Here is a 15,236-nt window from a genome sequence, read left to right as displayed (position 1 = left end):
CCATGTAATATAAAAAACTGCAAGTAGTATTTTAAAGTATAAAATTATCTTATAAACAATATAAAATTATCTTACTATAAGCAGCTTCAGTTTGGCTGCTTAATTTAACTTACCCTTCAAGTTTACCATTTCCTATATAATATCAAGTTGGAAACACATGCTGGTAGATTTTTCAGACTTTACAGTCTTCATTCATTATTTATTAATCACAGAATAACATCAGATTGGAAGAGACATCTGGAAGTCATCCAACCTAAACCTGCTTAAAGCAGGACCCATCTAGCTCAGCTTTTTCAGGGCCATGTCCAGGCAAGCCTTGCACATCTCCAAGGACAGCAGTTCCACAGCCTCTCTGGCAGCCTGTCCCACTCTTTGACCAGCCTCATGGTGACTTTCATTTCCTGATTTCTAATCACAATTTCTTTTGTTACAGCTTGTGCTCAGTATATCTTGTTGCACTACACACCCTAAGGAGGAATTTAACCCTGTTTTCTCTATGCTTTTCTGTTAGGCTATTGAAGGCAGCAATAACATCTTTCCTTTGCATTCTCTTCTTAAGGCAGATTTTTTTTTTAATTATACACTATATTTTCAAGTCCCTGATCATCTTGGTGGCCTCTTCTAGATTCACTTGAGTATGTCTATTCTGTCTTTTACTGGGAAGCCCCAAACTGGATGCAGTACTCTGTATGTTGTATGACAGATGAATTATAGAAGGAAAGGGTCACTTCTTGGGACTTCCTTGCTGCACTCTTGTTAATGCAGCACAGGAGGTTCTTGGACTTCTCTGCTACCAGGGCACATTGTTGACTCATGTTCAACTTGTCCACAATGACCCACAGGTCCTTTTTCAGAAAGCTGCTTTCCAGCTGGTCAGTCCCCAGCCCATACTGCTGCAAGGGAGGTTTTCCATCCAACATGAGGACTTGGCATTTGTTTTTCTTGAGCTTCATGAGGTTCTGTCAGATCTCTTGTCATTCACTGAGGTCCCTCTGAATAGCAGCTTTGTCCTTCAGCAAATCAACCATTTTCCCCAGTTTGATATTGCCCATAAACTTGCCAAGAATGCAAACCATCACACTGTTCAGGCCTTTAACAAAGACCATGTGTGTTAACTTTTGAGGAAGACCTCTGGTTCAATGACTATTCTTTGGACTTCATACCTCAGATCAGATGCTTGTGGAAGCTTTTCATTACAAATATTTTGTGCTCTTCAGTATGTGGTCAGTTGTGAGTTTTAATATATCCAGTATTCTAAGGCAGTCTTGCCCATGAATTAAAATATAATAGCTTAAGAGTTCATTTGTTTTTCTTGACAGAAGACCAATGGAGCTAGACAGCTGGTAATAGCCTATACAGCTAAGATACATCATGAAGTGTAGCTATGCAGCCATAGTTATCATAGATTGCAAATATTTTGCAATCCAAGTCCTAAGTAAAAGGGTCATTTCAGTAGATGATCTGTGCTTAATTGTGTCATTGTTAAAATTCTGTCTGTTCTACAGTAAAAAAAATAATGCTAGAAACATAATGTTCACTTTTTGAAAAACAAATCCCACCTGCTATTAACTACTAGTGTAAATCTTAATTTTATATGTATTTACTTGATTGCTCCCTTAAATCAGGTACTTACCTGGCTGGAAATTAGTCTTCATACCTCCAATTAATTGCCTATAAGATTGCACCTGCAAAATAAAAAAGACAGCTTTTAGTCAAAGATCCATTAGAATTTTATTAATTAAACAATGCAGTGGTAACAATGTGACTTAAGATTTAGCAAATCTGTTAAACAGATTTATGATTCAAAAAAGAAGTAAAAAAAATCATGTTTTGAAGAGTCTTTTTTTTTTCTTTTAGGTAAAGGAGATTTAATTGGAGCAAACTTATCCATTAGGGATCAAGTTATTAAAACAAATGCAGATGTTAAAGCTCTAACGTACTGTGACCTCCAATGCATTATCCTCAAAGGCCTCTTTGAAGTGCTCGACCTTTACCCAGAGTATGCTCACAAGTTTGTTGAAGACATACAGCATGATCTCACATACAACCTAAGAGAAGGCCATGAAAGCGATGTAAGTACCTTTAAGGGTGTCTACAGTTATTGTTACCTGTAAGAGGCTTCTCATACTTTACCCAGTTCTTATAATTTTTGCCACAGTAAGAAAATAATACACAGATTATACTGAAAGGACCCCTCATTCCATTTGTTTGATAATTCAGACATTGCCTACATGAATTGTGTACCAGTTGAACAGATCATAAACAGTGAACATTTTCTGTGCGTCTCATTTTTCCATAGAAAACATCATCTGTGAAAGAATATTTTTAATATTTTGTCTTTTTTTACTTATGTTTAAAAAAAATCCATAGTTATGTAAAACATGTGTCCAAATAAAGGTATTTAACTATACCTTTTCTAGAAACTCATGTGCCAGCCTAAGGAACATTCATTTCACAGATCACTGATTATCACTTCACAGTTGTCTTCACACACATTCAAAACGAGAACCAGTTGTTTGTCATCACACTGCAACTAAACTGTGATTTTTCATTTAAATGAGTAATTTAATGTGAAAAAAAAAAAAGAAATTCCAGATAAAGCACTGCTGAAAGAAGCAGTACAGCTTAGCTGAACTTAACTTGGGTCAGAAATACTTCAGTTTAGACTTACCAAAGTACTTTCACTGTAGTATTTCTTTACTGTAAGGGTGGTGGGACACTGGCACAGGTTGTCCAGAGAAGCTGTGGCTGCCTCATCCCCGGAAGTGTTGCAGGCCAGGTTGGATGGGGCTTTTAGCAACCTGGTCTAGTGGAAGCTGTCCCTGCCCATGGCGGGGGGATTGGAATTTAAAGATTTTTAAGGTCCCTTCCAACCAAAACCATTCTATGATTCTATTATATTATATAGCAAATATATCAGGTTTTAATAATGAAAAGTTTTTATAACAGCTCTCTTTTTTCTGACCTAACCATACAGCTGTAAACCTGTAGAGCGGAAAGTAATCAAGACATCTCATTTGCTTGCTTCTTGAAATGTCCCTAAACTTCCTGCTACTGAATGCAGCAGCTGAGAGACTACACATACGTATTGACAGCTTTAATATTAGTTTATGTAACCAACACATTTTCCCTGGGGAGGAATGGTTAATCTGGAAAGAAGTATAACTCCATGTAAAGATATGGTTTGGAGATGATTGCATTCTCCTCTTCAGTTTTTCATGGATCTTGATGAACCCCACACAATATATTGCTTCATGATTTTCTGTATGATGACAAATGTAGGGATCACCATCTCAGGTGCATACACACTCAGCTTTTACAAAATCAGGAATAAATCTTTCCTGCTAAAGTTGGTTGGGTGATGTACAAGCTCTCTACTGAGAGCAAACCTCCACCAGCCTCAAAGGTGAGTGCACAGACTGCAAAGGATGAGATTTAAGGCAGTGCAGGACATATCCAATCATTGTTTCTGCTTTTAGAAAGAAAATATTTACAGTATTTGTGAATACACACTGTATTTTCATGGTATAGTCCATTATCTTGGAAATTGTATATTCCAATGTAATCTGGCGGGTGGGGGGAAATCCCAACACTGAGTAGCATCCACTATCACAGGCAAATAGAGAAGCCAAGACAGATTATTGTAGTCTCCTACATCCTTGGGTTAACTGTGCCCTCCACTAGTATATCTCTTGTAGCAGAACTAATCTCGGTTGGGTGCATCTCATTTGTTATCCAATCTTTTCACTTATCAATAAGGATAAAAAGCAGGAATAAGGTGGCCAATAATTATACAGCCACAAAAAGAAGGCTTAACAAATGAGGGACAATATTTGTCGGTAGCAAAAGTGTTTGCTCTGCTTCATCTAGAAAATACCATATCTCCATGAATACAAATTGAAAGCAGAAATACTCTGAGAATTATCTGATGGTTTACTCTTACAGAATAGTGAGAACGTATTCAGAAGTACAGTTTGTGCATATGAAAATATGACATTTTTGATATAACATTATTTCTTGGGAATGGTGCTATGGGAGAGTTTGGCAGCTGTGATACTGTATCTTGATCTCTCCCTGAAAGAGGGAGATTTTACCTTTGTGAGTATTTATGACTTCTGCAGCTTTATGGAAATTTTGAGTTTAGAGAGCTTTTCCATAGCTAAAAATTGAACTCTGAGTAAGTCAGTTTCTCACTTTCTTTTTCTTTGGATGTTTTAAATGACTGCAAATTTGCAACTGAATGTGAATTTAATGCTGAAAATGGATCAGTAACAGTATTTAGGGTAAGTTAAACCACAGAATGAAATAGCACGTGTTTCCCCACTATGATTGCCAAGTACCTTTCAGTCCTGGCCTAAAATATTATTGCATTTTCAGTCACAGACCACCAAAACTGCCTTAGGCTGTAGATTTCCTAGCACTTTTAGCCATAATCAATAAGGTGATGCTACAGAAAGATGCAGTCATTGTGATCTATTATCCCCTTTTCTCTGGTGTTTGAACTGCTCACTGCACACAAAATCGAATGAGAAATTTGAACTAAAAGTCATCAGAAGTGTCCTGATCATGGAGTGTCAAAGTTGATCACATAATTACCCTACTCACACAGAAAGCTCTAGGGAAACTTTTTAATTTTGTTTTCTCAATTAATTTGCAAGTCTGGATGCATATAATGAGGTGCTCCTTCTGCATTACAATCCAAGTAAGATGGAAAAGGCTCCAGGATTTCCACAGCTATGTCACTTCAGTGAAAAAAGGAGGAGCTGTAACAAGATTTCCTAGTAACACGCAGAAACTGTAGCTGTCTGGTTATAGAAAGATTGAAAGTGTTGTTTAAGCAATCTTGGAAGAAAAGCTCAGGAGATTTTAAGTACAGGAGTTGGCAACTGTGTAATTTTCATCCTCTAATGAGTAACAGAGAAAGACGCAAAAACAGGGAGAGAAAAGTTTCAGTGATGTCTCATGATAGCTCTAAACCCAGCAATCATTAACTGGTTTATTATTATAACCATTAATGTGTGTGCAATCACACTGGCAATGCTATTATGCCATCTTTTTATATATTCCTATCACAGCAAGATGTGAGTTAGGAAAAAAGTCTTTATGTTCGTCATATGTATTCTGTCATTTGCTTTCTTTGCTGCTTTTTCCTGAAGAAATTTGTAACTGTGTTTTTAAATGTATTCAGTTAAATAACTGGACAGCTAGAAAAAGTTGATTTGTGCTGGAGTTGTGCATTAAAAAATTTGCCCATTCAAGTGTTTCAATTAATTTCTCTTGGTCTGTGACTATGATGTCTTAGCCGTGAAATAGTTTGTTGAATGACAGATTTTGCCACCCACCTCACCCCACGTATATCATTATGCCCTATATGTCACAGGTTTCATACACAGCAAGCAGTGAGAGAGTCAGATATCTTATTTGGTAAAAATAAGTACTCATAAGAAGGTTTTTACAACATATAATACAATTATGTGAAAGAAACTGGAAATTATTGTGCTGTGCACTATCCCTGGAAAGCATGTGCTACTTATATATTTAGAGAGCAGTAGCAGATTTTGAATGCAAGCACAAAATTCAGCTGAAAGTCTGCCTTAGCCACTGTCTGTTTCAGCTAGTAGATTATGTATTTGACATATGTTCATTCTGGACACTTTAATCTTGCTTTTTCTAGTCTGTTGAATTTATGAATGGTGCTTTCCAGTATAGTAATAACTCAGAGGAATTCTATGTTACATATTTGATTATCTATTGTGAATCACCAATGGAAATAGCATGACATTTCTGACTTTTTAATGCATCTCTACTGTCTGCATGAATAAATAGCATTTTGTTTTAAAGAAAAAAATCAAAGCTATTAAGGAAAAAATAAGCATTTTTTTTAATACTTGCTTTCAATTTTGGCAATCCTTGTAAAATAAGAACTTGACAGAAACTTTAGTCACATAATTGTTTATTGATATGTTTGATTTTTGAGAGCCAAAAAAAAAAACCTATTTCTTTGGTATTACCTATGTGTTTACAATAAAAGCTATGCATTTAAAAAATTAATTTCCAAACCAACTCTTACTATGCTGCTACACTTAGTCATAATTCCTCTACTTCTGCCTAGATCAGAGCTCATCCTGTACACTGCAGGACAGTCACAGGTTGCAAAATATTTTTTATTATAAATAATTTCCACAGAAGGTTTCCCGAATAATTCCAACCACCTTTTTAATAGAGAAGGGGGTTTTGCCATGTTACCCTGGAGCTGTGTAGAAAAAAGTGGCTTACCTTAGAAAAGTTAAAAAGCCCTACTTTGACAGTTAAGAGTGGAGCTGGATAACTTTGAAGAAAACTTGTCAATTTTAAGCAAACTTACATGCAGTGAAGCACCCACCTTTGTCAATAGCTCTTGTGTCAGAAGGTCATGTACTTGTGCTGCAGGCGTAATTCACTGATGTTTATCATCTGGCACAGTAGGTATAAATTCTGCAAAACAAGAGACCAATCAATTGTAAATTTTCTTTTTCTATACAAGAATTATTACAACAGGTGGAACACAGAAGTGAGTAAATCACCCAAAGCAACAGAAGTTTAATACTTCATCTGCATGATTATTCCTGGGGGGAAAAAAAAATAGAAAACACCCCAAAAGTTATATTAGTTCACTATCTTTACCTTTAGTCCATGTTGGCAGTCACACAGAATAAATTCCCATTATCTTACTAAGGACCTGAAGTGACTGACAGCTGTGTATCCACTTTCTTCCAGTCAGCCATCATATTTCCTCAGCAAACTTCTCATCTTCATGGCAACTAAAGTATAGGAATGAAGGTGTTCATACTATCAGAAACAAAAATAATTTAACGTCTGTGAACATATAATTCACTTTGTGAACCTGAAGCGTTGACTGAAGTAGGTCTCTTACCTGCTTCTGTGCACAACTACTCTGCCATTAGTGCTGCTGTGAGATATTGCTCAGTGCTCTTTCACATTTTACAAGCTATTCGGATTTTTTGATCATTCTCCTGGGACCACCTGAAACTTAGTTTTCCTTCTTCCCTCTCTCTCTCCCCCTCCCCCTTTCCATCTTCCCAAAATATATTACCCTATTGCTGAACAAAGCAGCCCTCAGAAAACATCTACACAGCTCAACTTCTACACTGAATCAGTAACAGGATCATGCAGCTGTAGAAGGGACATGACCAAGTTCCTTTACCTGTTTTACACTTAATTTCTGATTTTAAATTAATAAGAAGCAGTTTAGCAAAGAGCTTTGCCTTTTAGCTCTCTGTAAAATATTCCACAGGTCTCCTACCTGTATTCGTGACAGTAAGCATGTTTTAGTGGATTTTTAGCTATTTAAGGTGGATGCGAGTTTCAGATGGTTGATGCTGCTGTTGCAATATTCCCCTCCCTGTGCAGTTAAGTCAGTCCTTTCTCCACTTCCTCGACCTGGCAATTACCTGCTTCACTCAGCACGGGAGCAGAGCTGTCCTGAAGCTATAATGCAAGCCTGGTTTCACTCCTTTTTGTTGTCTGCTTACTCATAAACCTTGTTTACTTGCAGTCATTGGTGAGCCTGATGTGTTTTGCCCCGAGCTATCAGTTCACCTGGTACCCCTCAAGATAATCATCTCACTATCATGTTTCTAATATATCCTTCATTATGGTACACTGCTGAGAAATAATACAATAAGGGAACCTGTAATTCAAAGAGGACACACTGGTATATGCCTGTCCTCTTGAAGGCTTGGTGGCCTTTGCATTTTCTTTCCTAGTATCCTCACCTGAAGATTTTATTTTTAGCTGCTATGCTCCTGCTCCATTTCTGCAGCCTTCAGTCATTCTAATATTTTTTTTAAATAACAACACCCAGTTACCTCTGCTGCCTGTTATTGTCTGATAGTTTATTCCTCTGCTTTGTGGTAATTTTCTGCAACTTATTGATGCAATTATGTCGTTTTTCCATTTTTTTTCATGAATACTTATGGGTTTACAAGTCTTTTCCATTTTACACCTAAAGTAAATAGATGATTGGCTGTAAGGATGAATCCTACAAGATGTGAAGAAGGATAAAGGGGAGGAGAGGAAAATAACCCATAAAGTTTTGACTGGGAATATGTTATATATATGTGACCTATCCCAAAATTCCTACCCTTGTGGTCACTCTTACTTTTTTTGCATATCTTAAAGACAGGAATTATGATTATCAGTTATACATTATTTATGAAAAGACTATTCAATGCATGTATGTAATAGGGATTTTCACAGACTGTAGCACTTTGACAAATACAATTTTCACTGTAACTAGAACTAAAATATTTAAATAATTGACAAAAAAATTACTTCTAATTTTAGCTTCTGAGTCCTTTTAAGCACTCTCCATTCTCATTCATTTCACTTCCTGCGATTATTGCATTCTGCATCAGATTATACAGCTTAACCAGAGGGTTACATGCTGAAAAAAACATATCCAGGCTGGCAAAGCAGCTTATTGATGTTTTTAGACTGGCGTAAGAGGACAGTATGACACAGTGTCAAACAGAATTTTAGCCAGGAAAAGATCCTGGCTTTGAAGGAGTATTGCCTTGGAATCTAACCATATTTCTATTTTAATTACACAGGGATGCTAGATGACAACTTTTTCCAACATGCTTCATTGTGCCTTAGGAAATGTGATAATATAACTTTTACAATATTAATGGTATATTTTCGTCTCTACATTGAAAAAAAAAGTGAAAATAAAATTCATCCTAATATAACTTAACTTTAAAATGGCATGAAGTTAGAGGGTGGATTTGATTTTTTTTTTTTAACAATCTCTTTATTTTGCATTGATATAGCAAGGACTAGACAGTGGCTTTAAGATTAGAAGCAGTCTTACAGGAAGCTATACTTTTATTATTCTGTGTAACGTAAGACAATTTATGAAGGAAATGATAAAACCACAATTTTTTCTATATGAACACTGGTTCTGAAGGCACAGACTCTCTTGAGATGTAATGAGCATGTTGAACTAGATTATATGGTAACGTTCCTATATGACGTGCAGAGTTATAACCTCAGCATACATGCTGGAACATGTGAAATTAAATATGATGTAGTCTTTGAGCAAACTGTCTATAATCAGTGCAACTTGTGTATCAAGTAGGCATTCTACATGGATACAAGTATGTGTTCTCAATTTTATTGCACTTGTAACATTCTTAGTGCAGCTTTCTTAAACATCATAGAATAATAGAATAGCTGAGGTTGAAAGGCTTCTCTGAAAATCAACTAGACCCACCCCTCTGCTCAAAGATACAAAAGCATATAAAAATGAAAAGCAAAACTTAGGTATATACAAACGCAGTCTAAGATTTCACTGATGTAAAACAAATATATCAGCATATTTTTTCTTTTTAATTATCTATACCTTCATTTAGTAAAATCAGAGCTACAGAACCTGCCTACATAAGTGTAACTAGAGTTCTGCTGAAAATGCAGTTCCTATTCATGACATATGGATCCTCTTTTCAGTGCTGTGATAAATAACAACTTTAGTAGCAAATAGCTACATAAAGAATGTATGTATATGCTGTGTGTACAGTACAGTCTTGTTTATATAGTAAGCATTCAGAGACAGGCTCCATTGATAATCTCACTATGTTCATTCCTTCAGCAAAATTAATACTAGAATTCTCTGACACTGGATTTGGGTTTATATCATGGTATTTGAAAACTGAAGCAATATTATTCATTTATTGAGTGTCCATGTTGTCTTAGTTTCTAACTTATGCAGAGCTTCTTGAATAACACAGCGCCAAGAGCTCCAAAAATGTATGCCGTCAGCTTTTCTGTATTATGCTTATATAGAAACACAAATTGCATCTCCGGGGAAGGAAATTAGGATGGCTCTCTTAATAAAGCCTATATACTTAGGCTTATGCTGGTATCTTCACCTGTCAGGACATGGCCTCTTACCCTGAGGTAAAATCATGCAAATTATTTTCGCAGTTACCTTATGTCTGCTGTCTTCCCTAAAGTTTTGATTCTAAATACATCAAGGGTCCAGATGTGTGCTCAATTTGCACTTCGTTTCTCCCTGGGAGAATTCACTAGAGGCTAATCTACTGATCAAGTTGCTACGCAAAAAGCAAAATATTCATAATTTAGAAGAAACATTTCTGATTAAAAACAAAACCAAAAAGAAAACAAACAACAAACATATTTTAAAATAAGGAAACAGATTATACTTGTTCCTGCCTTCTTTTTTATAAGGTTTACCAGGGCCATTTCTGCATCTATTTATGAGTCTGTGAAATCTTAGAGTTGTATGAAGTTATGCATATAAGTTTTATTACTTTGAAAGCTGTTAGCATTCATTTTAATTTCCATTAATATTAAGTCTTTACATGACTGTAATCAAACTGCAGGAACCTTGAAAAGTTTTCTCCACTGTGTCTTTTGTCTGCAGTGATCTGCAAGCTTTTCCAAAAATGTAACCTGCCAGAGAAATGTACAATCAGTGGCAGGTCTATTGTCTCTTTTAACAATTCCTCCTTTTGTCTGCTTTTGACCTTATTGACAGTCTTTTCCTTAGTTGTTATTTTTTTCAGTTCTTACTGGTGCAAGTTTGCTATGAAATGTGTACATACAAAGCAGCCTGGGACACTGTATTCTTTGCTTGTTTTGGGGTGGGAGAGAGAAAGACGTTAGAATATAGAAGTAAAAATGACTAATTTATACCATCCACATTTATTATTTAATTGATTCTTCGTTTGGAGCGAGAGATATTAGGTTTTGTTTCTGTGGCATCTTTTTAATATGAAATCCAATAGATCCTGTGTTGTTAATAAAACAACCAAAGTATAATTAATTTTTTTTGCTAATGTATGCAGTGATGTTAACAACTAGGTTTTAAAGAAAAATGAAAAATATTAAATTTATAGTTTTATTTATTTAATACTAAATATGAAACTTCATGTGAGAAATTTGAATCCAAGAAAGTATTCATTTGCAAAAATCTCATCCAAAGCTAAGTACAACGAGGCAGTTATTGAACACTTGTCTGAACTTCACAGGCTACGATAATTTATTTGAAAGATGGGAATTATATAGGATAGTGATTTAGAAGAACATTGTAGTGCTCATGACAATTCACAAGTATTGGTCACCAGGATGAAATACTGGTGACAAATCTGCATTTCAACTTTTGCTGCTAATTCAATATATTCTATATCTTAAGTAGGATTAGAGACTGCTAAAAGCATCTGCTTTGACAAAATACATTTTCTCTAGCTGTCCACTAAGCAGGGAAGGGAGATAAGAATAAACCTGACAAAATATAGAGACAAGCCAGTGAACTATAGAAACTCTCAGAGAAAAAAAAATGGAAAAAAAAGAGGTAAATTGCTCAGTAAATGTAGATATAAAAGAATTATATCTATCCTGAAAAACTCTTTATAAGAGATTTAGTCCTTTGTGCTTTAAAGGATTTGTGATATTTCATTGAAAAAATTCCTGATTATGGAAAATTGAGGCCTGAACACATGTGAGGCATTAAGCTTTTCAGCAGTACAATAATCCCTTGTTAGGTATTTGTACCTTTTCCATTACTATACAGTAAATTTGCAGAGAATAGAACATATGGCATGTGGAGTTTTTTTGTTGGTTTCGTTTTTTTTTTTACACTGCCAATGCTCCTACATGTTGGGTTTTTTTCCTGCTAAGAACATTAATATTCGAGTCTGATTTCAAATCCTTTCCTGAAAGTGTATTTTACCCTTTTGACTCCTCAGATACAAAGAATTATTAATAAATTTTAGGACCCAAGGTTTAAGAGCAAAGCAGTGAAATTATGTTTCTGGTTTTGTTCCTACTTCCCATGGAGGCAACAAAAATTAGGCCAGTAAATTTACTTACCTGGATATTCAAGATATTAACTTGATAATTTACCTGCACCTTTGTGTTACTCTTTTTAGGCTTTTATCATTGGAATTATTGTACAGCTAATTACCTGGTTTGGTCACAATTTTTGATAAAGACACCAGGGTTGAAATTAAAAATTGAATTAGACTTTGACAGTATTTCACATAAGTTACGCTAACATCAGTCTTTTTTGGATTTTTTCCCAAGACAGAAAATACCTCTATTTTTCTTTCAGCAGCCCGCATCCTTTAAGAGTTGTACTTATTTTTATAAGACCAGCATGAGGGCCAATTTGTATCTTCTTCCTTTTTGCACAAGGAAAAAAAAAAAACATTTTATAGAAGGCTACACCAGTGTGTTGCTCTGAGTGACAGGTTTTAGCAGATCAGAGATTAGAACAGGAAATCATAATTATTTACTTTGATACCACATTTTCACAGAGATAAAGTTATGTTCACGGTGAGGTCTTCAAATTTACTTCCCTTTGACTTGCTTTTTCCATGTTCTTGTTCATATTTTCTCTTTAAGAATGGCATTTTTGCAGGAAGAGAGAGGCTATTTGCTGGAGGAGGTTTAAAAGCAAAACTTGAGAACTCTCTCTGATGACAGATTAGTTTCTTTTTACCAACTTTCAGCTACCAAGATACGAAGTCCCAGATCCTGTTTAAGTGTGTAAGATACAGTGTTCAAAGTTACAAGCAGTAAATATGGCTGCAGTGTATTACTAAAGAAGCAATTTCATCACTTTTACTGTGGGTACTGTGCTATGGAATAAACAGTTTATATGTCCACTGTTTATTTAATAATACCAATTTATTCATGCTGAAACTGTCCTCCAGTGGGTTTAAGGGACCAATCTGGGGAAAAGGAAGTCTGATAAGTAGTTTTCTCATGTCACATGTTCCCTATTCACACCTATTATTTTCTGTTACCTTTCCTCCCAGGGACACTCCTTCTCTCCCCTGCAAAAAGTGACCTGCCTTATCTTTCTCTTGGTAAGGTCATAAGGCAACAAAATGCTGTTACTAACCTATTTCCTCTGCAGCCAGTTTCTCCCTTATGCAGCTACTAACAAGTGTAAACTGAGAGCAGAAAGATAGATCCTCAGCCATCAGTGTCTGTAGCTGCTGTATTGATGGGCAGTGGAGAGGTACTGCAGGCAGCAGGCAGTGTTATTACAGAGCGTCACAGAGCTGAAAGCCCAGCCCAGGTGAAAGACCCAAGCAGGACTGTGGAGAAATGCCACCAGGACATCTAAGAGACACCCACATGATTTCTTTGTCTCTGTTTTCAACATGTACAATCAGCATTTATACATGTCCTTAGGAGGAAAAAGAGTAAGTGAGGAGGACTTTACTGCAAATAAAGACTTCAGAAGTCAAATTTGTACTCTGTAAGATTCTTTTTGTGAAGCTGCTAATGTCTGGGACTGGTTTGGAAATTTAATTAAAGCTGCTATTTAACATTCATACTGCACCTGTGCCTAGAAGCCGAGCAAACAGATGGCCCAAAATTCTAGGCACTATTGTAAATTAAACTTCTTAAACATATGTGCAAAAAAGGACCATTAGCATTTCCTATTTCTTACCTTAATATTTTAGTATGTTTTCAGTTTCTTGTTCTCCTGAATCTTGAAAGGAGATGTAGTTTCTTCAGTTGGCATAAATTACAGCGCAAACTGGGAGATTTCAGATTTGAGATCTCATCATCTACTAATATCACCCAGCACTTGATCTAACTCAGGAAGAACACAGCGGTTATTTTATTTACATAGCCTAATTATTGTACTTGTTCTGTTTGGCAGCTATTAGAGTATTATTGCTAAATTTATTGATACACCTGTTACTGGCTTGGTTGTTGTGGATTAGGATTTCTGCTTAAACAAACTCAAATTTTGAGTATTTGTATATTATACAACTACTAGTCCCTCACTTTTATGAGCAACTACAGAACAGTTTTCAGGATAACGAAAGACTGGTGAAAAAAAATAAAGAAAGGCTGAAGTTCTTTTACCTGAGTTTAGATAAAATAAACTAATGGTGTGAATTTAAAATTGATGGGTGTTAAGCACTTTTCATCTTAACATGTGAGTTTAGAAAAACTGGAAATCATTTCTGAAAATCCTACCTAGCAGACTGTTTTCCTATAGATAGAGCCTGTATACAGCTCTCAGGGACTTGACCATGGTCAAGGTATGGACACTCAAATAAACAACAGAATGTTCATAACAGATATCTTTCAGCAGTTCCAGCAGATTTTATTAGAAGTAGTTACACATTAAACTTGCATGATTTTTTTCTTCTTTGTTGTTTTGCTTTCTGTTTAATGCAAGAGCAAAATGTCATGGCCTTGAATAGCTGTTAGTCATGTTAGTCATATATGACTAGCATTATACTGGTCCTATTTTCTCCAGTCCCATCACTGTCTTTGAAAATTCACCAAAGATGCTACAGTTACTTAGATCATCTACACGTAAGGACTAGGCTGACACAGGAGCTAAAGCTACAGAGAGGCAGGGACAAAGCGGAGCATTGTTCCTGCATCGGATTCCATTAAACCAGCACTGAAATCCACCAGGCACACATTCACCCATCCACATTCGTACACAGGTTTGGAGCCTTGACTTAACTTTTTATTAAAGTAAAATGCTATTTTTGAGCAAACTTTTTCAATGAAAACAAAATTTTCTTTCCCACTTGTTTGGGTTTTTTTTCCTTCACAGCATCTGTTTCCAAGGAGTGTCATTAGTTCAGTACTATGTCACCATTGTCACCATTTCATTTAATACATTTGTTTTATCATGAGTTTCTTTTATTGTATCATCATAAATGTTTTGGTCTGGGTGTCTGTATGCTCTTAGAAGCCAATACTGTGCAGAGGCACATATTTGCTACTTTTTTTTTGTTTCTTTCAGGTAATATCAAAATTATCAAACAAGCCTACATTATCTCAGGTATGTTAGTCATATTTTAACTATGGCAAGACTGACTTTGCAACACGTACCTTGTTATGGCCAGAGCGAAGCTGGAAAAAGTCCAAATGACTTCCGTGGTTTCAGAATGAGATTTTAAATAGCATCCTGCAGATAGTTCTGCCACTGTCCATTTTATGAGTAAGAGCTTATGATCTTTCCTTCCAGGTGCCGGGTTTGGATATCCTACTATAGCACCTGCATTTTTAAATGCCATTTTAAATACATTACCCAAGCTGAAGTTTTGAATATGGATAACATTCATTCATTCTCTGTGAGTATAGGCTGCATCACCATCAGATCCTGTACAATTTGATCATCATGACAGCCTTCATCATGACTATTGTGATTGACAACAAGGCTGTTA

General features: G+C 35.8%; 1 protein-coding gene across 1 annotated transcript in view; it reads left to right on the top strand.

Annotated features, from left to right (window-relative positions):
* The window catches only part of KCNH8 (potassium voltage-gated channel subfamily H member 8), a 170,460-nt gene that overhangs the window by 136,230 nt on the left and 18,994 nt on the right, over positions 1–15,236 (top strand). Inside the window, exons 11-12 of the mRNA XM_005143283.2 lie at positions 1,858–2,072; positions 14,813–14,851. Coding sequence (XP_005143340.2) covers positions 1,858–2,072; positions 14,813–14,851 — 254 coding nt within the window. The remainder of the gene's footprint in view (positions 1–1,857; positions 2,073–14,812; positions 14,852–15,236) is intronic.

Source organism: Melopsittacus undulatus, chromosome 1 (genome assembly GCF_012275295.1).
Source record: "Melopsittacus undulatus isolate bMelUnd1 chromosome 1, bMelUnd1.mat.Z, whole genome shotgun sequence".
NCBI classification, from domain to species: domain Eukaryota; kingdom Metazoa; phylum Chordata; class Aves; order Psittaciformes; family Psittaculidae; genus Melopsittacus; species Melopsittacus undulatus.
The sequence above is the reverse complement of the archived record's forward strand: the minus strand, read 5'-3'. Positions and strand labels throughout refer to the sequence as shown.